The 23930-nt window shown below is 50.2% G+C and overlaps 1 protein-coding gene across 1 annotated transcript in view; it reads right to left on the bottom strand.

Moving 5' to 3' along the window:
• Positions 1-17563, bottom strand: part of SIM1 (SIM bHLH transcription factor 1) — a 45634-nt gene extending 28071 nt beyond the window's left edge. The window contains exons 1-9 of the mRNA XM_015858867.2: positions 17243-17563; positions 16248-16876; positions 8087-8169; positions 7257-7346; positions 7043-7151; positions 6865-6950; positions 5869-6068; positions 5657-5763; positions 4864-5011 (exon numbers count right to left, since the gene is read on the bottom strand). Of these exons, the coding sequence (XP_015714353.1) occupies positions 4864-5011; positions 5657-5763; positions 5869-6068; positions 6865-6950; positions 7043-7151; positions 7257-7346; positions 8087-8169; positions 16248-16422 (998 nt within the window). The 5' untranslated portion in view covers positions 16423-16876; positions 17243-17563. The remainder of the gene's footprint in view (positions 1-4863; positions 5012-5656; positions 5764-5868; positions 6069-6864; positions 6951-7042; positions 7152-7256; positions 7347-8086; positions 8170-16247; positions 16877-17242) is intronic.
• Between the last annotated feature and the right edge of the window lie 6367 nt (positions 17564-23930).

Raw genomic sequence — 23930 nt, 5'->3', positions numbered from 1 at the left:
AACTATGGCAAACAAACAGAATATTGCATTGAATAGTTCAAGAGGAATCCTTTTATGCTTTTTTTTCTTTCAGGCATGTGCTCCTTGAGAATTTTGACTGATTAAAACAATTCTATTATATATTTACTTTGCTGATCAAATCACGTCAGTGATGGAAGGTTTTCTAGTCCTAGGAAAAATGCTTTGCAGACTGAATAGATGAGGTGGAATTCAGTTCTGTGCACCAGAAGTGACAAAATTCCTATTAATGCAGAGGAATGCAAGGAAAAAGCAGCAGGTCAGATCTGTTTCTACTTTTTACAGCTACTGAAGGAAAAAAGTAAAAAATAAAAAATACCTGGTTAAAGTCAGCATGCCTCATCTCAAGTATTAAAGAAAGACAGATACACTTACTTGTACAAGTCATTCCTCTAATGAAATAGAGATTTCATTATCTCTATATATATGGGGATAGTGACCACCCTCAGCAAGTTTGCTGATGACACGAAGTTGGGAGGATTGGCTGACACACCTGAAGGCTGTGCTGCCATTCAGTGAGACCTGGACAGGCTGGAGAGCTGGGCAGTAAGAAACCGGATGAGGTTTAACAAAAGCAAGTGTAGAGTCTTGCACCTGGGTAGAAATAATTGCATGCACCAGTACAGGCTGGGGGAAGACCTGCTGGAGAGGAGCTCTGCAGAGAGGGACCTGGGCGTCCTGGTGGACGACAGATTGACCATGAGCCAGCAGTGTGCCCTTGTAGCAAAAAAGCCAGTGGCATACTGGGGTGTATTAAAAAGAGCGTGTCCAGCAGGTCAAAGGAGGTGATCCTCCCCCTCTACTCTGCCCTGGTGAGGCCTCATCTGGAATATTGTGTCCAGTTCTGGGCTCCCAAGAACAGTACAAGAAAGACGGGGATCTCTTGGAAAGAGTCCAGCGGAGGGCCGCTAAGATGGGGAAGGGCCTGGAGCATCTCCCTTATGAGGAGAGACTTAGGGAACTGGGTCTGTTTAGCCTTGAGAAAAGAAGGCTGAGAGGGGATTTGATCCAGGTTTATAAATACCTGAGGTGTGGGAGCCATAGTGGTGAGTCTGGTCTCTTTTCAGTAGTGCGTGGGGACAGGACTAGGGGTAATGGGATGAAAGTACAGCATAGGAAGTTCCGCACGAATGTGCGGAAGAACTTCTTTACAGTGAGGGTGACGGAGCACTGGAACAGGCTGCCCAGGGAGGTGGTGGAGTCTCCTTCTCTGGAGATATTTAGGACCCGCCTGGACGCCTACCTGTGTGACGTGGTGTAGGGAGCCTGCTTTGGCAGGGGGGTTGGACTCGATGATCTCTAGAGGTCCCTTCCAACCCCTACAATTCTGTGATTCTGTGATTCTGTGTGTGAAATGAGTAAAGATGTGCAGAATTGCTACTGTAATTACTTTCACAGTTTATTATTCACCTGAGAGATACAAGTCATGTACCTTGGGCAGAGGAGAGGACTCTGCCACATGTCCAAACAGGTGGATTTGAGAGAAATACTTAGGAAAAGCAGGGCTGGAGGTGTGGGTATAAAATGTAAGGGTGCTCCTATTGACTGGGAAACAAAAGGTGAGACCTAGTGTCCCAGAAACAGGTCATAAAAAGGATTCTTATATAAAGCAATATAAATATTTCATTGTGATTGTCCCAGAACACTGTAAGAGCTATGATTCCATCTGAAACACAACTTCCCCAAAGCCTGTTTAATATGCTAGGAAGGAGGGCTTTCAAAGTCCAACTCACCACACAGAATGCTATCACAGTGCTGATGCAACTATTTTAAATCTCGTAGTACACAAAGCTATAAATAGTAATAATTTAAAGATGAAGACTGCAGATACAATTAACTGTTAATTTATTCTAAATTGCATTTACCACATCATTATGTAAAACATTCATCAATATGGCATTTATTTGTGAAATAATCTTTCAAACAAATTGCATACTTCAATTTGTGCTTCTAATCAGCCAGATGCACAATGTAATGTGAAGAGGGCAACTGGAACTTGTATGTACTATATCATCAACATAGATTAGCCATAATTAAATACCTAATCCATTTTATTGCTGCACAGCTTTATCACTACATGGTACCGCTATTGTTATTCTTTCAAAAGCTAAAGAACAAGGAAATGTATATAGAAAGCTTCCTTAGATTTCTCCAGGGACAAATTATTATAATATTTGTTCTTGCTCAAAAAGTCAAAGGATTTGCACTTTGCTTTACCCATTTGTTTAAAGGAAGGTTGTTTGCCATCTAAATATAAACTTAACTTCAGCAGTTACATTCTCTATTAATTGACTCATACTCAAGTCCTTTATGTGATAAACATGCACAGCTAATAATCGATAATATGGCAAGAGTGTGTACAGAACAAATAAAAGAAACAGATATTCTTTGTCTGTGCTCGTGTATGCCAAGCAGAATTCAAAGAAGAGCAAATGCTGAAATCCTTAAAGGTCATTTACATTAATTTTTTTACACACTCTGATCACACCAAAAATAACCTTCCCTCTTGTTACTCACATGCCCTTGCCACCATACCTATCCAGTTCAGTATATACACTTATTAAAAACACTCGTTCTCAATTCTAGAATTCACTTTCACAAAGCTTACGATTTATGGAAGATGGAAATGGTCCTTTTTTTATTTTCTTAACTGAATGTGTGTTTGTTAAAGGAGTCCTTCTACATAAACTCATTCTCATTCTGTTTTCCTCCCACATACTGCTCAGGGGAGCTCTAAGGCAAGGCAGTGCCTCTCAGCCTGCATTGGCATAGACCTCCCCAGACTGGGCAGGCCCCTTTACCACCCAGCATCTGTTTGCTCCTGTCCAAAACATCACATTCCACCCACAATGAGAGAAAGCTCCTTCTGCCATGAGCAAATGAACCCCCTGCAAGACTTTGCCCAAGTGAAGGACACCATGCCAGGGAACAGACAGCTGCCCCTTCAACAACCTCAAGAACATGTCCAGTGCCACCCAAAGCTGATGGCCCTTTAGTATGCTCACCCAAGTATGCTGAACACCAGCACTTCGTCTTTTCAAAGGAACCATGGTGAGAGGCATCCCATCTTTCAGATGCCATCCTGCAATCCTCTTTGCCATTTCCAGACTCTCTCTCCGGTTCCCATAAACAAGAGGGTAACACGCAGAGGTTCACCTTTTTTCTCTACCTGTTCAGCTGACCACAAAAGGCTGTACCAAAAGCTGCACCCACACAACTCTCAGCTGGCCCTGGGCTGTTGGAATGAGCCACTATCATCAAGTAGCTATAAGAGCCAGAGAATTTATTTTAAGTGCCTTAATCATGTGCAGACTTTGAACACTGTAGGACCTGCGCTCAGCCTTGAAAAGCAGAGACCCAACGAAGAGGTGATCAGAGTGGGTAAGACCTCGACCAATCTGCACTACCAAAACCAGGATTCCACTCAGTCGGGGTGCCCCTGCAGCCCCTGACTGTTGCAGCCATGGATCAAGCTCTGCCCTCTCCATTCATTCAAGTCGATGAGAAGCAGCCTTGCTCCGAATCCTCTCGGAGAGGACGCTTGGGAGAACACACATAGCCCTCCCACACGTCATTCTGGCTGAAAACAGCTCTAAATATAACTTTGTTTCTAAAACCCGCGTACACGTACTAAAATACAAAGACCAGCAAAAGGACAGGAAGTCTGTCGGGGCGGAGGAGCTGCGCTATTTCGGTGCAGCCATCCACCCCGCAGCGCGCCTCGAGCCCGGCCCTGTGCCCGCAGCCACCCCGGGCAGGCAGAGGAGGCTTCTGCCCCTAGGAGCGCTGCAGCTGTAGCCCCCAGCAGCCCCGAGCTGCTCGGGGGGTGAGGCACGATGGGGTTACGCTCCCTCTGTTGCTACTAAAGGGAAAGGAGATGACTGCTGATCTCAGGTGCTCATGGAAAAGCACAGAGAATAGCTTGTAGAAAGCCAGCCTACCACGTCAGCTGCTTTTAGGCTCCTGGCATTACCATGCACTGGCCTCTTGCCCCTCAGCTCCTCGTGCGGGTGCTCAGACTTAGCATAAGGAGCCTCTGAATTTTAGGGGAGCTTCTTAAACTCGGCCACCAAACCCATCGCCACCTGTGCTGAGCGGACCCGAGAAAGGAATCGTCACTGCACCTCCTCTGCCTCAGCTCTGAGAAGGTTCGGCCGCTCGCCCCTGCATCCCAATGTGGTTGCGGCCAGAGGAGATGCTTCAGAGATAAGAGAGCACGCCTCCCCAGACCTGCGTGCCTCATTGCAAGCAGTACCGAGCGGGTGCGTTGAGATAGGCAGTATCTAAGCAGTCCCTCTGATTTTTTTTTATTTCTTTTTTTTTTCCCCTCTTGATTCTATTTTATCTTGATTTTTGTTAAGTTTCGCTGACCCTTCTGGTCACCAACTTTCTTTGTGGTTCTCTGTAAGGATCGCTCTCCAAGAACAAAAAAGAAACCTCGGAGCTTTGATAGAGACTCTGGATGAAATTAAGAACTTCAAACCCCAGATTTTTGAAAAGAAAAACAGATGTCCTGTTTGTTGAGTATAAATAACTCCGTACGTGAAAACCTTTTTTTTTTTTTCTTTCCTTTTTTTTTACGCTGCATTAAATTTTATTTAATGCTGGGTGTACTTCAACTGTTAAAAAAAGAGGGGGGGGGGGGGGGGGGGGGGAGGAAGAAAATATGCGGGTGCCAGACCTCTAAATCTCCATTCTCGAAAGGAAACAGTCAAGGAACGCCTTCATGTAGATGTAAGCGCCCTGCTCTTAGTGTGCCGCCGCCGCCCCCCCCAACCAGCCGTCGGGGCCGGAGGCCGCGACAGGTGCCCGCCCCGCCCGGTCCATCCCGCTGAGTGAACTTACGTGAGGACGTAGTTGACGCTGACGATGCAGTGCGGGCGCGACGAGCGGCTGTTGTGCACGATGGTGGCATAGCTCTGCACCCACACCCAGCCGCCGTGCTTGGCCAGGAAGCGGTAGTACTTGGTGGTCACCTGGCCCTTCACCAGCACTGCAAGACAGAGCGGGGAGAGAAGGGCTCAGGGGGGCTGTGGAGAGCCGAGCGTGGCAAAGGGATGAGGAAAGGGCAGTACAGGGCATCCCCCCCAACCCCCTTTCACCCCCTATACCAAAGGCTTTTTGGGGAGATAGAGGACAAACACGGAGGGGGGGGGGGGGGGAAGGGAATCCAACACCCAACCATATACCATCATAGAAATTGAATTATCTCAATGTGGCTTTGGGTTTTTTTTCTCTTCTCTTGACGTTCCCCTGAAGGAAACTTACCGGAAATTAATATCCTTTTTATACATCTATCCGTGTATTAATGTCATAGCGATATCGTGAAAGAAAAAAGAGCTGCTCTCTGAAGCAGGCTCACCACTGCAGCAAATTTAGCCACACAGATAAGATTGGTGAGACTCGATAGTAGGGCAACAAAAGTGTTTGAAATTCACTGGCACAGCCTATTCCAAGCAAGAAAAAAAAAAAGGCTTTTCTCTGAGTCTAAGCGAACTGAATGCCCAGGGTTTGTGCAGGGTACACCGCCGCGGATGCTGCCTGCTCTCCCCCCAGCCCAGAGGTGGACCCTAACACAGCCAAAGCCCTTTAGCGGAGGGAGAAGGCGAGGTGAGGTTCTCTGAGTGCAGATCCTTACATAAGTGATGTGCACATCGCAGGTGGAAGGTGTCACAGCCGTGTACGTGATGGTAAAGGGTCTTCTCGATCAGGTCCTGGGGCTCGTACCCGGTGAGCTCAGCCACCCTGCAAAGACACAGCAGCCAACATCAGGTGGGAGGAGGACAGGATGGTTCGGAGGGGGGTGGGGGAAGGGGTGAGGAATTGATTTGGAGGCAGCCTCAGCACTACCTGGAGTCCAGGAAGATGAGCTTCATGTCCAAGCTAGCCCGGAACATGAACATATTGCTGTGCAGCTTGATCTCTGTCACGGCGCTGGGAGGCAACGAGTGGCCCACGGCGACCAAACCGACGTTTTGGTAGCAGCCGTCGAAAGGGGACATGTCCAGGCTGTACTGGCGGATCTTCAGGTAGCCGCTGCAGTGGATGACCTGCAGAGACATACGGCTGCTGGGCATGGGGCGTGGGGGTTGTGAACTTCACCGGTCCGGGTCCCAACCCCCACCCCCCCACCCCCCGGTCTTTCTGCTTTCCCTTGGGTTGGGATGTGGGGTTTTTGTTGGTTTTTGGGTGTTTTTTTTTTTTTTGGGGGGGGGGGGGGGGAAGGAGGGGGGTTCATACGGAACTTCAACTCTCATCTAAGGCCCGTTAAAGTCAACAAGATTTTCTTTTCTTTTTTTTTCACTGACTTAAGTGGTTTTTGGACCACCTCCTAACTACGCTTTTATGATTCTTCTCCAAAAGGAAGACGAGGAAGTGCCAAGGCAGTTACAGCTCTGTAATGAAGAGTGGATGCGTGTGAGAGAGTTTACATGTGTGCGTGTGTCACATGGATAAGATGTATCTATTACACAGACAGAGCAGACACGATCCAGAATGCATCTTTCGGCATAGATTTTAGGTACGTTTCCTCCCTGCATATTGCCGCTGTGCACTTCCAACCTCGGTTTTCTATTTTAAGCATCTCTTCCTGGAGCCATTCCAACAGATGTCCTTATTCTGCACTACACCGTGTCACAACGTCTCCTGCCTCAAGGTCGGAGAGCAGCCTGGGCTGTGCCCGGCCAGGGGACCCGTGAGGAGCAATGGGAAACGGCCGAGCTGGAGAGCTGCCCCTGGGGCAAGCGGCACTCGGTGCCACATTAAAGAGAGCCGAGCCAGGCCAGCCCAGAGAGCTCAGTCTCCATCCACATTGTGTCGTGGCGGGGCTGTACCCCCCGCACCCACCTTGTAGCCCCCGCAGGTCAGCCCCGCGTTTCTCTTGGCCAGTACGCATTTCATCCGTAGGAAAAAGGACCGCTCGATCTCATACTCTGAGGAGAAGGGAGGCAGAGGGTAGGTGAGCAGCGAGGGAAGGGGTCCACGTCCACGTGGGACTATGGGACGCAGGAGGGACACGTTTTACCCTGCACGAAGTGGGAGTGGTAGGGCTGGTGGGCCGTAAGCACCGCCGTCATCTCGTCGTGGTCGGCGGGGTGGATGTACTCGTAAATGCTGTTTCCGGTCAGCTCTACCTGTGAGAGAGGAGGAGGAGGAGGAAGGGGGGAAGAGGAGGAAGGGGAGATTTTGTCTCCGGTGCCCCCCTCTGCAGACCACTCCCACGCCGGTCCCCAACCTACCTGAGACAGGCCCAGGTGCACCGAGGCGGTCTCCGAGATGTACATGATCTTCCCATCCGGAGCCACCACGAATATAAAACCGTCCAGCGTCTGGGGAAAGGGTCGGCAGAGGGAGCAGCAGTCAGAGAGATGGACACAGACAGACCGACACATAAAGTACCGTCCTCCAGGGTGTTATACTAGACAAGACGTCTTCCCTTTTCAAACTGATTATTCAGAAAGCTGGAAGGGAACGGAGCCCTGGGCAGGACTCCTCTATAGCCGTGACCCCGCAGCCAGCAGAACTCCCTCTGATGACCACCCGAGAATTTCCAAGCGCTGCCACCCCGTTTCTAACTCCCCGGGATGTTACCCCCTGTTAAGCAAGCGTATAAGCCTCCCCGCGGAGTGCGTAACGTCTGTGTGGGACGGGATGACTTGTCAAGCGCGTTTCAAAAGACTGTAATGGGGCTTCTGGGTGCGGAGGCAACAGAAGAGACCCCAATCTATTAAGGAAGTATCACAGCCCACACGACTGTCCGTCCCCACAAAGCATGGATACAATAACTCTAATATTCCTTCCTCTACCTGAACTGCGTTTGTGTAAGGAGCCCGCCCGCAATCCCCGCTCTCCCCTCCCCTTAGCCCCGCCCCCCGCCCCCCGCCCCCCCCTCCCCCCCCCCCCCACCCACGCCCCCCCCCCTCACTTTTTCTTTCCTTTTTTTTCTTTTTTCTTTTTAATTAAATACTTGAACGGTTAAAAGTTAGTCATGGTGGTAACTAAAAGCTCAGAAGAGAGACTGATTTCTTTAATCGTTAATGCTGCATGGCTGTCGTTTCCAGAGCGGTACCTGCAAAAGATGCGATCCCAGCTCCCGTCCTACATTATCCAGCGGGCTGGTGCGGCTGGAGTGGCCCCAAGCTTCTCCCAGTCCTGTTCAATTAAGACACACACAGAAAGGAAAGTGAAGAGGTGACAAACCTCGTCCTGTAAGCCCGCTGGACTGAACCTCTTCTATTTATTTTTTATTGTTATATTTTTGCTTGAACTTGCTATAGAACAGGTATACATACAATCATTGAGAAACGAGGATATGATTCCCTTGGGCAGAAAAATCTCTTTGGTGGATTTTTTTATCTTTATCATTATTATTTATTTATATCTAACTCCTGTGGGAGATAAACACCTATTTTTGGTTAATGGGGAAGTTGGTTCCTAAGACCTGGCTGAAGGTGCGTACCCGACAAAGCGGCCCCTCAGGGCGGCTCTTGTCTGCTTCTCAGCCCCCCTCCTCCCCTCGGCCACAGGACGAACCTGCCCTGTGCTCCAGACTTCGCTCTTTTTATGCAAAGTGAGGAGGAATAAGAGCCGCAGGAAAATTACTCGGCCGGAGTAAATCTATTTTTAGGCAATGCTCTTTAACGATGTTGTTGATGAAATCATTTTAAACGGGGCATTTAAAACGTTTTAAGCTTACGCCGTTAAATAAGGATCAAGCAAGAAGGAAAAAAAAAACAAACAACAAAAAAAAAACAATAAACCAAACAACAGCAGCAAAAAAACCCCACAACCGTACAGAAATGCTGATTGACGGCCGGAGAAGGCAAGGTTTGCTCGGGAAGGCGAGCCCCCTTTCTCTGGGGATTTCCAAGTGAAACGGCAGCGGGCAGAGCGGGCATCTCTTGGTATCGAGCGCCTTCACCTCGGCTCTACACCCGAGAGAGGCGAACGGAGGGGGCATCCCTAGCGGCCCCTTCTTCGCCCACCTCCTCACCGTTTCCCCCTTCTTCTTAACCCACGGCCCTAAGAAGCCAGCAGCATCCCTGCGTCCTGACCCCTGCCCGCGAGGACTCTGTGCCAGAGAGTGCCAGCGGGAGACAGAATCCTTCCCGTTAACTCCACCGCGCCAATTAACGGGGACCCGGTGATGTTGTTCCCCAGCTCCCGGGCTCTCCCTCTCGCGAAATACAGTCGCTCTGCCGCCTCCTCCCCAGCGGGGCTGCCCAGGGGCACGTCTGTCCCCCAACGGGGACCCCCCCCCCCCGAAGCCAGTCAGGAGCTGACACATCTCGCACGGCTTCCGGGGAAAGGGAGAAGAGAAACCGCAGTATCTTTGCTTTGCCCACGCTCCGGGACGCCCTGTCGAGGCCGCTCCTTGCGAGCTTCCCACATTGGAAGGGAAATCTGAATAACAGTTTCCCTATTCTGGGCTAAAGCTGCGCTCTTCGCCTAGGATTTAAGTTGCTTATTAATCCGGGTTTACGGCTTCTAATTACTCTCCTTCTAAAAGGGAAAACAACCCGACCTCTGCGGGTTAATGAATAGCTCATCGACATTACAGGTTAACTTCTTTCGGGAACTCCGTTCTTCACGGAGCACCGAGCCCTTCGTTATGCTTTGGGTGGAAATCTCACGCTGTTTGGCCGCGGCTGTTAATGTTTCATAATTAAACGTTTTCACTCCTCTACCTGAGCCAGCTTCTGGCAACCCTAACACTCGAGACGCTTCGCATTTCCCAGATGTTTCATCACATTCTAGCTGGAGACGACTTCTCTTCACTGACAAGCCCAGACCGGCGGGGTCACCCGACTCCCTTTAAATACTGCCTTTAGAGATTATAAGAGAAAACCCCTCCATTAATATTCCCCCTTTTATTATTTTTTTCCTCCTCCGTTCGCTTCAATATCCAGTTTCCTTTTATCGGGGGAGCAAACTGAGCTATCTTGCACTTGACCTACCGCAGAAAATACCTCAAATCCTTTGATTGTCTATTTAAAACAAAACAAGGAAATCAGCTCTCCCTTTTGCTTCAGGATTACGCTGGAAACAAGATCTAAAGATTCTCTTGTAATTTGGAGAGCCAACGGAATAATGGCTTTGGAATAGAAACAAGCAGCTTTGTGCGGGAAAGGATAACTAAACCGTTTTTAGGCAAAGGATTTTCCCAGCTAAAGTGGCCGAAGACAAAGCAAAACATAATCTATTTTGGAAGATTTCCAAGATATGCCACATTAACCTTTGTAGATAAAAATTGCTTTCTCCCCTCCCCCGCCGGGGTCCGGTTTATCATATTTACATAAGTAGCCTTAGAAGCGATGTATCTATTATGGATCTAAGGAGCTCGCGAGCTCACATTTCATGTGGAAACAGAGGCGAAGTTTTACTGTTGCTTAATACTTGATGCATTGTCGAACCATTTCCATTTAAATACTCCCGACCCACGGATTACCTCAATGGACTGGCTGCATGGGCTTTGTAATTTCCTGAAAATGAGATTTCGATTTATAAAACAAGAAACCAATTAGTAACCAAATGAGGCGAAGTAGATCCACTAAAATTGACCTAATCCCACAGGCACCATTTAGGCCGGTTCTTGGCGAATGAATGATGAGCAATCGTGCAGCGCAAGCTCAAGGCATCATCCAGCTGTGTTATTGCAAGCAGCAAAAATAAATGGATCGAGCTTTTCTTTCGGAATGAGTTTTATACTCTCAACAAGATATAGATTATAGGCTCCTATCTAACAACCTCCTCCACTCGAGGATTTACTTTTTTTTTTCCTGACAAGGTAAACAATTCGACCTAGAAGATGTCCTCCACTGGGGGTGGGGGGGAGGTGAGAAGCGGGGGGGAAAGAGAGAGAAGGAAGGAAGGAAGGAAGGAAGGAAGGAAGGAAGAAGGAAGGAAGGAAGGAAGGAAGGAAAGGAAGGAAGGAAGGAAGGAAGGAAGGAAGGAAGGAAGGAAGGAAGGAAGGAAGGAAGGAAGGAAGGGAAGGAAGGAAAGGAAAGGAAGGAAGGAAGGAGGAAGGAAGGAAGGAAGGAAGGAAGGAAGGAAGGAAGGAAGGAAGGAAAATAAATGAATAAATAAATAAATAAATAAATAAGAAAACAAAATAGCCTCGGCACCAGGGACAGGCTTTGCTCAGTTTGCTAACAACTCCCGTTACTGAACTGTGCGCTCTGAGGCTGCGCTCAAACTGCACTGAACGTGCGCCGGTACAATTCGGTCTGCGAGTGCTGAGTCACAGCTTTATCAGCACTTCTCCACGGGAAATCACCCTTTCCCCACATTTAAAAGTAAGGGAAGTGGCAGAAAGCTCCTCGTTCTCTTTGGTATCAGGACGGCACCGGGCAGCCCGGTAGAAGTGCCTTCCTCCCCCCGTGCGCATCCCGCCCAGCCCCGGTCACGCCGCCTCCCACGGACGGACCCACGGCCAACGCCGCAGCTCCGTGCCGCTGGGGCACTGCCTCCCCGCCCCGCTGGGTCGCTCCGAGCCCTCATGGCAGCAGCCAATGGAGGCACCGGCTGGCATCGCGATATCGTTGCCGAACGCCCCGAAGTCCCAAGCAGACGGGGTTGCTCTCAGTTACTGTAAATTGGGCCGGGACACAGCAGCAGAAGGCTCCAAGAGGCGCAGACAGCCCCGCGCGTCTCGGGGTTCCTAGTCCCTCCTTGAGCATCCGCAGCGCAGCCCCGACCCCAACCTCGACAGTCTTCTTTGTCTTGCCGTAGCGAAGAAGGGGGAAGGGGGGGGAAGGCGAGAAGGGGGGCAAGGGGGAGGACAGTAGACGCGAGCTCTTATCTTCTTGGCTTTGATTTGCCAGCGTTTCCAAGTGGCTACCAACATTACCCCAACCTCAGCGCGATCCGAATTCACGGCGGAGGAAACAACGGCAGGGCCACCGGCCGCCCCCCTTCCAAAAGCACTCGGAGCAGAGCCCAGACCAAGCCTCACTCAGGGGGGGATCTGGGCTTCGGGGGGCCCCAGGGAGGCCGTCTGTGGCAGCGGGGAGACCTCAGGGCGCCCCGGCCGAGCGCAGCTCCTCCGCCTTTTGTCACAGCCTCCCTGCAAAGGCGGAGGGGCAGCGCGCAGAGAGGCTGCCTCTCGGAACGGTGCCGTTCAGCAGCCCTCGCTGTGCCAGAGCCCAGTCGGGACGATTTCTCACTTAATTTAACAGGCGGTGGTTAATGATAACTCCAAATATCTGCCAAATGAGGCTTCCGTGAGGGAGCAAGTCGCCGTCGGAGGGTTCAGATGGAACAGAAGCAGAGACATTTAGGGAGGAAAAAAAAAAAAAAAAAAAAAAAAAAAAAAAAAAAAAAAAAAAAAAAAAACCTGCTCACGCCTGCGGATGCCATTAGCGAGGTTTCGTCAAGATTTATTGTCTTGGTAAATCAGATGCGTTCGTTTGAAGCTGATAGAAGCGAACGTCCCGCTTCCTTTAGAAAAATAATAGTAAGAGGGAGGCAGGGTTCTGCCGCCTGAACAAACGGCCCTGCTGGGGGAGCGGCCGTGGAAGTAACACCGATTCGCCGCTCTGGAGAGAAATTGCAGCGTTTTGGCACATGCACACACTGGTAACGGAGCTGCCCTCCGAAATACAAGCAAAACGGAGCCGTGCCCACAGCGGAGGAAAAGAAAAAAAAAGGGGGGAGGAAAAAAGGCAAATTATCGAGCTCCACATCCATACTTCTGTGTTTTAGGAAAGAGGCAAACTCAAATATCGCTTTTTCCGAACAGTGGAGGAAAGGGTATTTCGCGGGATTCACACACAAGTTGCAAACGTTCTTCAACACTAACAGAGCCCTACGAAGGGAGAGGGGTTTGTAAAGAAGATCTGACTGAATCCACCCGTTAAAGTGCCTTTGTACGACTCTCATACTAAGACTTCAGTTCTGCACTTCACATGTGAAGTTCGCATCAAAACTCGACTTAAACACAGAGAGGTACCGCGCAGAGTAAACTGCGGCTTAAATGAGAAAAACTTATGTACGAAAATCACTGCTGAAACCCAACGCTCAATCATTTCCCTTAGCAGCAAGAAAAACAGCATTAAATCACCTATCCACGTGGGAAACGGATTTTGTTTTCCTGCTCTCTCCCCCCTCGCCCCTCCCCCGCCCCCAATTTAAAATAAAACAAAATAAAGAGATTCATTATAGAAATGGTAGGCGAAAGTTTACGTAAACGCGGCCGCTGATTTTGTCTGGGAAAAGAAACGCCTCTGCGTGGGAGCGATCCGTCTTCATAGGACAGAAAAGCAAACAGTCCTTCCCTGCTTGTTCGGATGAGGAGAACAGGAGCCTAGAAATATTCCTTAATTAAATATATATGTCACCTTTATTTACTCTTTTTTTTTTCCCAACTTTTTTTTTTTTTTTTTTTTTTTTTTTTTTTTTTTTTTTTTCCCCTCTTCACGTTCACTTTTGGACGCCGGCACTGCTTTTAGGAATCACATCCTTATGTAAAGAAAATCATTTTCGCCCCCTGATATATTTCCAACAAATTTTGATGCTACGTTCGTTGCCTTCGCTGTTACATTGAAACGTCAGGGATTTTTTTCCCCCATGAACGTTAAGACAGAACTGAATTTATTAGGAAGGTATTTATCTTTTTCTCACTCTCCATCTTTTTTCCCCTTCAATAATAATAATAACAAGCTCTTCCCACCGTTCTCAGCTATCTAACAGATCTTCTCCGCATTATCTTTCCCAAAGCCGACCCCAAAACAAACAGGCTCTTTCCTCTCGAGTCAGAGGAGTTTCAGCAGCCGGCCCGTGCCAGTCAGCAGCCACGGGGCGCATTTCGACTTTGCCAGTTGCCTCGGAAAGCTCGGGGCAGAGCAATGAGGTGCCGGGTCCGAGCCATGTCCCGCACTCTTAGGAGAGAAGCGCAGAACCGCAGCTAAAACTCAGCACTGCACTCCCTCGGAGCCGCGTTCACCCGGTGGCACCGCTTTGCATCACTATTTCTCACAGTGAAAAGGAAACCAAACGATGCTGAGCGGCTGCGTGGCTCTGCGGTCACGGCCCTGGCAGAAACCTCCCGTTTTCACAATGACCCTGGCATCCACCCTCCTCCTTCCTGCATAGGAGCCCCTCAGATGTACAAACGCGCAGACGGATGCCCACCGATACTTCTTCCTCTAAGGAGCTTATGTCGTTCTGTACATTTATTCCCACCGTTTCCAGTCAGGCCCCGTGCAGGGAAGCTCCGGGAGGGCCGCCAAAGAGCCGCACCGCTCGGCCGAGCCCACGCTCCTCCGCCCTCGGCCGGCTTTGGGCTGCACCCCAGCTCTCGCAGCTCTGCCCTCCCCGAGAAAAACCACGGAACGTCCCCTGCCGCATCTACCGCCTTCTGCAGGTTCTGGATGCCTCTGCGTGCCCAGACAAAGAGTGGGGGGGGGGGGGGGGGAGGGTCTCTCAGATACTGGCAAGTGCCCGCGGAACCGCTCCGACCCCCCAGCACGGATAGCACCGCGGGGCCACCCCCTCGGCGGCCGCTTCTTTCCATTCGCAGCTCCCCCGTAGCGAGGCCGCGGAGGTCCCGCCGCCACTCTCCGCCTCCCGGCTCAAAGCCGCAGCTGCCGGCCCCGGGCCCGCGCCCCCCGCCGTACGGCTCCCCGGGGCATTGAGGCATCCCGCTCTGCCGCCCGGGACGGGGCCCGGCCATTCTTCCCCGCCCGTGATTACTCGCAGCTAACAAGCAACACCATATGCTTCGTCTGATCAAACAGCTCCGCTGCATCGGCGGCGGTAATTGACGAGAGCCTCTCCGAATCACGCAGGAAGGCGGCCCGCTGAGACGGCGGGAGCTGACAGATCACCGCTAATAATCCTTTTAGGAACATCGCGGGCAGCGGAGTTGGCCATAGCTTTCTTTTATAAAGTGTGCGCTGACAGTATTAAAGGACAGCTCAGTTTCCTTGCAGACAGATCGCGTAGAACGACAGCGTGGTTTCATGAGAGTTTTAACTTTTTCCTCCAGCCCCCCCTCACCCTCCCCTTTTTTAAGGGTTTCAGGTGTTACAAGTCCCACTTATCCCATTCTCTGGTTCTAAGTTACTCAGAGATACCAGACGTTGCTTAAAGGAGCGGCTACAGGATGCACTATGTTGGAAATGACTGCTACGGCTTTGGTCTATGCACTCACACAGGGCTGGAGGGGCCGCCTCCAGGCCCGAGCGAATATTTATCTTTGAAAAGTCGAGTTAAGACCTCTCCTTCCAGGTCTGAATCAAGTTAAAAGCAAAACAAACAAACAGAATAAACCAGGACAGGCCCCGTGCCCGCTCTGGGTTCGTGAAGTGTTACCGACAGACCCGAAGTAAACGCAAAGTCCGTATTATCAGGTTTCTTATGCACCCATACTTCTCAACGAAAGATTAATTTGGATTTTTAGATAAACTATAAAAAACACCCAAACAAACAAAAAACCCAATCCAGACCCCTCAGTCTTCTTTCTCACTACTGTCTCTTCAAGGCAGAGAACATCTCCATCTAAATAAAAGCTTCGTGAATCGTTCTGAATTTGTTTTCCCTACATCTCACAGAAGCGACAGATCGAGGGCAGAGCAGAACTTCATCCCAGGCCCTTAAAGAGTGCTCTGCTCTTTTTGGAGCCCCTCCAAGCACCCCAAGAGGCGGCTCAGCGCCACCGGGAGCGGCTGGGACTGAGGACTCAACGCCCGGCTCTGCCCAGCGAGTCAAAGTGAAGCTCGCTTCAGGCCCTCTGCTCGCATCGTTATGCGGCTTGGGTGCGTCCGAGTATAATAATTCTGTGAAAAATTCCCGAGGTAGTTTAAAGCCCTAAGATGTTCCCAGCGGCCCTCAGGCCGGGAAATAGCGGGTTTACAATGCCATGCGTTGTGCTTGGCTTCTACGTTGTGGGAGAGCACCCTATACCTGCACGCCGCACCTAAGGCTTTAGGACTTTGCATAGGCTTATGTAAATATTTACCCATATATTAGCTCCCCCACGTAGAGCTATAAATGGGGGGATCGCCCCCTTTTGCCTTGCGGCGATGCCCATCGCACGGACGAGAACAGAAAACCTCCTGTTGGCTCTGTGCTGACAGAAACCCCTCAGCCCCCAGCAGAACTGTCATACGAACGGAGCGACAACATTCACGGGAGGGAGAAGTAGCAGCAGAGCGCACCCGGCCCTCAAAGCACGTCCCAAGAGGCACCTGGACGAGAAGGGGAGCACAGGAGCAAGCCATCCCACCTACCTTCCGGGAAAACCACCCGCATCTTGAGGTAGCTGGTGGTGAGCCTGATTATGGATGCTTTGTCCAGCTGGGAGGTGATGGCCGAGGGCAGGGGCAGTAATTTAGCCAGTTCATAAAATTCGCTGTTTTCTTTCTCCCGTCTAGTCCGGGCAGCATTTTTGGACTTTTCTTTCATCGTGTTTTTTTCCCCCTTCCTTTCTACAATTTAAGCTGCGGAGCTTCATCCAAAGGTGGGAGAGTTGCGGTTCATGTCCCGGAGCATCGGGAGAGAGAACGGCCGCCTCTCAGAGAAACCGTTCGGTGTAACGGAGCAAAGTGCCGAAGAGCAGAGCGACGTTCTTCAAAAGAACGAATATACTCTGAAAAGTCACTCGGGGGGGAGGAAAGGCATTTATCCAATGCAGCTCAGAGACTTCAAGCAACTGCAGGAAAAAAAAAACAAAAAACAACAACAACAAACAACAAAGCTACGAGCCCGTGGCACGACGCCGCAGCCAAACGAGGTGTTTCGGGCCTCTGCTCCTGCTCATCGCGGACAGTGCCTCTCCTCGAAGCGGGTCATGGTAATCCCGGTCCTCCCGCGATCCACCGGCGGAACGGGGCCTCCGCGGGCTGCTTCGTAGGAGCCTCTGCGGGAAGAAGAGCGGCGGAGGTGGGTGAGCGAGCCGCTACTCAGAGCCGCGGCCTCCAGAAATCATCACAATCAGAATCATTTTTCAAACCTAGCCCAGGTGCCCTTTTCTGCTTTTGTTTATTTCCCTGTTTTTGTACAGCAAATAGAAAATTTGCTGTATTAATCCCGTTGCCCCCCGTTGTTCCCCTCCCGGTCCCGGGGCTCAGTGCCGACCGCAGACCCGGCACAGCAGTTTCCGCGTGCTTTTTTTTCCAGCCGATTTCGGGGTTTTGCCTCTATTTCCTCCCACCCTCTCTCCTCACTTCGCACCTCTTTGCTCACCCCCACCCCCCAACTCCGAGGCCGGACCCCCTGCACCTACCTGGTGTCCCCGCGCAGGGCAGCCCGCAGCGAGCCGTGCCGGGCTGCGGACCCCTCTTTAATTGGCTCATTAATAGCGGGGGTGCGGTCGGTGCCCGTCGCGGTTCCCCACGCCTGCGGGCAGCCGGGCGCTGCCGCCTCCCTCCCCTTTATCGGCTGCCCGACTCTCCCTCTCACATACTGGGTGGGGGGTGGGCTTAATGAAGAAGCCCCTAATTGCGACTGAGAAATGCCCTAATAACTTCTTTTCCGGCTAAAAGCCTTTTAGCACAACTTCATTTCTCCCCCAGCCCCGGCCGAACCCGCCCTTAATGCCACTCACGGACCCGCCCCGCCTCCCATTGGCTGCCGGCTCCCCGCTCCCTAACGATCATTGGTGAAGCGGGCGGTGACATCACCCCAACGCGGACACACCCCCGTAATCCCCGGGCGCGCCCCCGAGGGGTCAGAGGGCGGGCGTCGGGGACGCGCACCAACCTCCCCCCCCCAACCCCCCACGGTGTGTCCCCGGAGATTAAAAACCAAAGCGTTATAGGGGATTCTCTGCGTTATTATTATTTGTTCATTTGTGGGGTTATGAGGTTTTCCTTCTAGACGGGGGGAAAAAAAAACCATCATCTCGATCCTAGAGAAAAAAGAAAAAATACAATAATCTATTAGCACCAAACGCACCTCTTCTGTCTCGGGAAACAGAATGGCACCGAGCGGTAATAGCGGCACGGTGCGGGGAAGAGCCTTGCAGCCCCTTGCCGGACCCCCCCGCTGTGAAACAAACACAACGCAGGGCAGTTAGGGGAGGTATGGACTGGAGATAAATTATAACAAGTAATTAAAAGGAAAAATAAAAGGGGAGTGTGTGTGTGTGTGGGGGGGGGATACGTCCCTCCTCTGCTTAAAGCGTTCGCTGTTGCGAGGAAGGTGGCACCGTGTTTTCTGGAGGCTTTCTGTGTGCTACACCGGCAGGCTTGGGGAGAAAGACGGCACCTTCCCGCCGGCTTCCATCGGAGGAAGCTGTCCTGCAAACAGCGCTGATATCCCCGAGATGTGTTCAGGCATCTGGGCAACGACCGGACTCACGCCATCAGGTAGCACACGGCTTGTTTGTCAACAGGCGCTGCAAAAGTTATCCTTTATAGTCCCCTTGGCTTAGGAAAAATAGGAATAAACCGGAGGAACGCAGCCCTGCCAATGGATAGGAGGGAAACGAAGGTAACCATTACCGACCCCACGCTCCCGCAGCCGCTGGTTCGTAGTGGGGAAGGGGAGAGCGGCTGTGCCGGCCCCGGAGCGCAGAGGTAGAGAGCGGTGGGACCGGAGCAAAAAGGGCCTGTGAGCCCCGGGGGACAAGAGCACAGAGCGGCCCGGATCGGGATGGTGCACCTCTAGGGAACGGGGAACCCGCTGCCTGAAGCACAAACGTGTGCTCGGTTCGGATGAGTTTATTCCCTGGTGAGTCTACGCGGGGAAACTGATAATATCTGAGAACTGAAGAAACAGGTATTGAAACTCGATGTGCTTTCAAAACGATCGTTATAAGCGGGCTACCTGCAGGAGAGCTCGGTGAAACGAGGCATTTCGCAGCCAGGCTTGCAACTCCGTGCCGTGAAAAACTTGTGTAGCCAGGCACGGCGCTCAGCGTGCATTGCACCGCGTGTGCGTGCGAGTGGGAAAGCACAGAGCTCTGCAAATCAAAGCTGAGGGGGAAAAAAGAAAAGGAAAGAAAAGTAAAGGAAAAGAAAAATATCTCCCCTGGGTCATTTCCCTATAAGACAAATCTGATCGAGTGGGTTTTTTTTTTGTTTGTTTTGTTTTGCTTTATTTATTTATTTATTTATTTTTTCCCTGCACGCATCTTGGAGTGGTTGGATGCATTTATTTGTTTCTGACTTTGGATGCGCTTGCTAACCTCCCTCTAAGGAATAAACGGGCCACCAATCCTTATGCGGGGAGATGGTTACCGTGCCGAGGCACTGTCTAAGCGCTAGCGTCTTAAAAAGGTAAATTCCAGCAATTCAACCTCACAGGGTGACCTCACGGCTGCTTAAAAATTACCGGCCTGGTGTGGGGCGCAGGCGGATTTTGAGACGACAAACCTCCCCCTGAGGTTCGTGTGGGCGAGAAAGCGGGATCCGACCTTGTGCGGACCCTCACGGTGAGACAGAGTGCTTTCAACTTCACTGTCCGTACAGGAGCTGTTTCCTCTCCCCACACTCAGCCGCGGGGGTGCCGCTCCTTAAGGCTGCGAGCATCCCGAAGTCCGCAAACTCCGGCTGCGTGCCTTGAGGACCTGCTGAGCTGGGCTGGGAAATTCCATCCGTACCCTCATCCAGGCTGTGCCCACACACACACACACACACACACACGGTGAGCGCACTCCGAGACCATTCAGAGCCGATTAACAGGTTTTAACTGATGCAGATCTTAACCTCCGTGCTTCGAGCCGTGGCTCCAGGTACTTTATCCACTAATGGTGTTGGGGTACTCGGAGAAAGAGGACAACGAGAAAGTGAATTCTGTAACAAAATGCAGGAAATGGGTAACAGACACTCGAATAAGCTGTTCTCGGATATAAGCGATTTCAAATGCATCTCTCAGAAAAATAATAGAAGGAATACTGCAGAATTAGGGCAAACGAGTACCAGCCCGACCAGCAGTTATGTTTGGTAACTTAGAAACAGTTGTAGGCTTCATACTCGTGGCTGTTTCTAAGCGATACTTTTAGGATGCACTTTCCTGGACGGCTCAGTGCCGTCGCTCTCCTTTCTTTTGGCACAAACGCCACGAGATGACTTACACTCATATATATATATATTTCCATTGGTGTCAAAGGTCAGTGCCTTCAGCCCTCTCCTTATTGAGTGCACTCGTGATGATGGTCGGGAACAGAGCTGCCATACTGTTATGTGCAGCAGAGAAGGAAAACATGAACTAAAGAAATAGGGGTGGAGGGGATGGGGGTGGGAGGGGAATCCACCTTACGGTGAATAACCATTACCTACGGGCACTTCGTGCTTTGCCTTCACTGTTCTCAAAGAACTGTGGTACGGCGAATAGCAGCAGCACCAGCCACAATGCCCGGACAGAAGCTGGGAAGGGCAAGGGACTGGAAACGAACTTTGAAGGAATTCCGAACTCTGCAGAATCGCAGAACATCCTGCGTTGGAAGGCGCCCACGAGGACCATCCAGTCCAACTCCGGGCTTCACACAGGACCACCCAAAAACCAGACCGTAATCACGCTGTACACAGCGTTCTCCGCCATCCCCCGTCTCTTCAGAGATAAGACTGCTCGGCTCCTACCTCCCCCTCTCCCGCCCCATGGCGGATTTTCCCCTCCCGCCCCAGACAGCGGTGCCCTCACCTGAGCCGGGCTCCCGAGGCGGCCCCGCTCCCTCCCGCAGCCTCCCCCCGGCGCTGGGTTCTCCCTCCCTGCCGCCCTTGTTAAAGGGGCCGCCCCGCTTCTGTCGAGTTCTCCGGCGTCTCAGCAGTGGAGCCCGACGCCAACGGCCCCGGGCTCAGCCTGTCCCGAGAAACCCTTAGTGCACAATACGCTCAGCATTTCAGATTAAACACGCCTGAAGGTGAGCCAGCCCCTCTGCTGCACTGAAGCTCTGTCTCCGGCCTCCCCAAGCCTCTAAGAACAGACGTGGTTGGGCCCCAAAGGAGGGATGAGGCCCGGGGAGCCCCACATTGGTACCCCCTGCGCCTCACAGGTCCAGGAATGACAACGGCTTTGCTGCGAGGAAAGTACTCTCCAAGGATTTAAATAGGAGCTTTGCCTGCTCTGGTCTCGTATGCATTTGTGGTTACGATTCTGGTTAAGTTTGTACCTGTGAGTATGATATGCTAAGCCCTGTTGCTTAATGTTTTCTGGGTTGTCTGGGCAAACCTGTTGCTGCTCCCCCTGTCCTTTCCCACATGGTGTTTAGGTGCCTGATGGTGACCGCGGTGCAAACTGATCCCATGCCTGTTTTCCTGAGGAGTGATGAAGTGATGTCTCTTAGGAAGACACCGTGGGATAAATTATTTATCTGGGAAGATGGCACAGGGAAGCAGCACCAGGCTTGAAAACTCAAATCCAGATTTATCCTATTTCAGACAATGCTCAATCTGTTGCTGAGGGGTGAGGGTGTTTAGCAAGGCTTGGCTCGTGATGGCTTTTATCCATTTAGGTTTTGCCTCATTGTTGCAATGTTTCATCTAAACCCCGAATTCTGACGATTCTTCCCTGATGGTAAGACGTTTATTTACATAGTGTGAGAACTGGGTTTAACCAGTTGAAGCCAGAGTCCATCAAAAGGACAGATGCCCTGAGAAACTGCTACAAGACCATCACTTGTGGCTGGAGGGAGGAAGCTTTAAGGCTTACTTTCTCTGTGTAATTCCTCTTAGGTTTAGCTGGTAGTTGAGCAAATGAATGAGGAATAGCCTTTTCTTCAGTCTGGCAATAGCTAAGTGATGCTAACACCTCATTTTGAAACATGCGAAGATCTTGCTATCTGCTAGAGCCTGGTTTTAATTTTGGCTTCTGCGCAAAATGCTCTTGGTGCATGACTGAACTCAGCCACTTGTCAGAGAAGCCATACTGGAAAGAGAGGGGAAGACTCTGTCAGGACCCAGCATGTGCTAATAAGCTTTAATTGCCCTGGCAGCTCCATCCATGCACTCTGCCCTCAGTGCCCATCCAAGCGAGGCTGCAGTTGTTCCTGGCTCCAGATGCCTTGCAGCTGTGCTGATGTGGACCTGGCTTGACTGTGGACCTGCCTTACCCCCGTGGATGTTCCTGATGTCTTCACTGCCATCCCTGCTGCAGTCACAGCTCCCCTCTCATTAGTGACATGGGGTGGTTCCTACTCACTGCAGGGATGCAGTGATCCTTCTGCTTTCAGTGCAAAATGTTCTCTGTCTCCAGCCTTCTCCTATGCACTCTTTTGCATTTCCAAAGGTGGTGCTTCACCCACAAGTTGTAGCATCCTGGTGAGCTACCTGGGTGGTGCCACAGATCTCCGAGTGGATGTGGAGTCTATTTGCAGTTATGGGATCTTAGAAAATACTAGGGTAGAGAGGGAAAAGAGTTAAAACGCACGGAGCTTCCACTGATTTCCTGGCTAAAGTGGAACTTTTGATTTGAAGAAAAGTATATAACAGCTTAAAGCTGGATTCTTATTCTGCTGTTGATGGATGTTTATGTTGCCACACACTATGAGGGGTGACTAAGATTAAAATCCAGTTTGATAAGACAGTAGGTATACTTGCTGAAAATCCCCTTGGGCATAGTTCACATGTAAGAGGGAGGGAGAGGAGAACATTGGAAAGCTCAAGGATCCCCAATTTCTCCTCATATACAAAGACTCTATAGGAAGCTTGGACTATGTTGGAAGGATGAAGGACTCCACAGGGGGGCTCAAGAATATCTCTACCAAGATCAGTTTACAAAACCAGGACCATAGAATACAAGCTCTTGGAGGCAAGGGCTGTGTTTATCTCCATACAGCATTGATCACAATAGGATCCTGTTTCTGTTTAGGGGTTCCAGATGCAATGCTAGTCAATGTCTATAATAAACAATAATATTAATAATAAGTATTAACATGCCAAGTTGCAAATTACTGACATAGTTTTCTAATATTGCTGGTTACTTTCCAGTATTGTCCTTCAGTCACACCACAGTACATTGTACGCAAAAGAATTGAAATCCAATTATTGGTGTGTCAAGAGTTTGAAGGCATGATCACATTCTTTTTTTTCTTGTAAAATCCACCCATTGAAACTGACATCACAAGTGAGTCCATTGGTCTAATAAACCCGGTGTCCAGCATATACACACTATTCTGTTTATGAGGACATTATTAATTAGGAAGGCAATGAGGTTGTTCTTGCATCAAGTAACTAGTAGGAAAATGTTAAAAGTTATCATAATGGAAAAATGTGAACAGTAGACTTCAGATGTGACATTTATTTTCATTCATGGGAGGAGAGCTGAAGGAAAGACTTTAGCTATAATTTCTCTGCTTCCCTGAATCTCTAAAAACAGCCTACAATTTCATTCTTCTGACCGCAGTAATGTAGCTTTACATTTGCGCAGAAATGTAACTTTTTAAATTTAGATTTTAATTTCATGTCTGATTTCAGACGCAGTAGAAACTTTACCTTAAAATAACATTTCTTCTATATCCAGCTCCTTTTGTGCTACAGAGAGAAATAATAATGAGAAAGTATTCCAGCAGGAGGAGCTGGTTTAGAAGCAAATGGATTCCATGGCAACTCCTGACTCTACATGACACCTAATAACTAGCATTTATGTTTGAAATTGTCTGTGCTATCTTGCACCCCAGTTCTGGTCTTCTTATAGGGTTTTCCCCTCATTTTAAGGGGGGGGGGGGGGGGGGGGTGAGAAAGAAAAAAGAAGAAAACAAAACCTCTTTTTTTTCTTTTTCTTTCTTTTCTTTCCTTATTTTTTCTCTTTAGATCCAGGAATTAGCATGAAGTGAGATGATAGTTTGTCTGCCTCAAATGTGTGCTTAAGTGAGCTGCTTTCAAATGAACATAATTCAGTTTTTTTTGGAGATGAAATATTTGCTGAGAAATGTGTGGATCTGTCAAGGGGCAGAGCTGTGTAGGACTGGAACACTGAAACTACGTATTTTTAAACGTCATGAGATGTCCATGTTCAGCACTTCGAAATACTGA

Source organism: Coturnix japonica, chromosome 3 (assembly GCF_001577835.2).
Source record: "Coturnix japonica isolate 7356 chromosome 3, Coturnix japonica 2.1, whole genome shotgun sequence".
Classification (NCBI taxonomy): Eukaryota; Metazoa; Chordata; class Aves; order Galliformes; family Phasianidae; genus Coturnix; species Coturnix japonica.
This window is presented reverse-complemented; position numbering and strand designations above follow the sequence as displayed.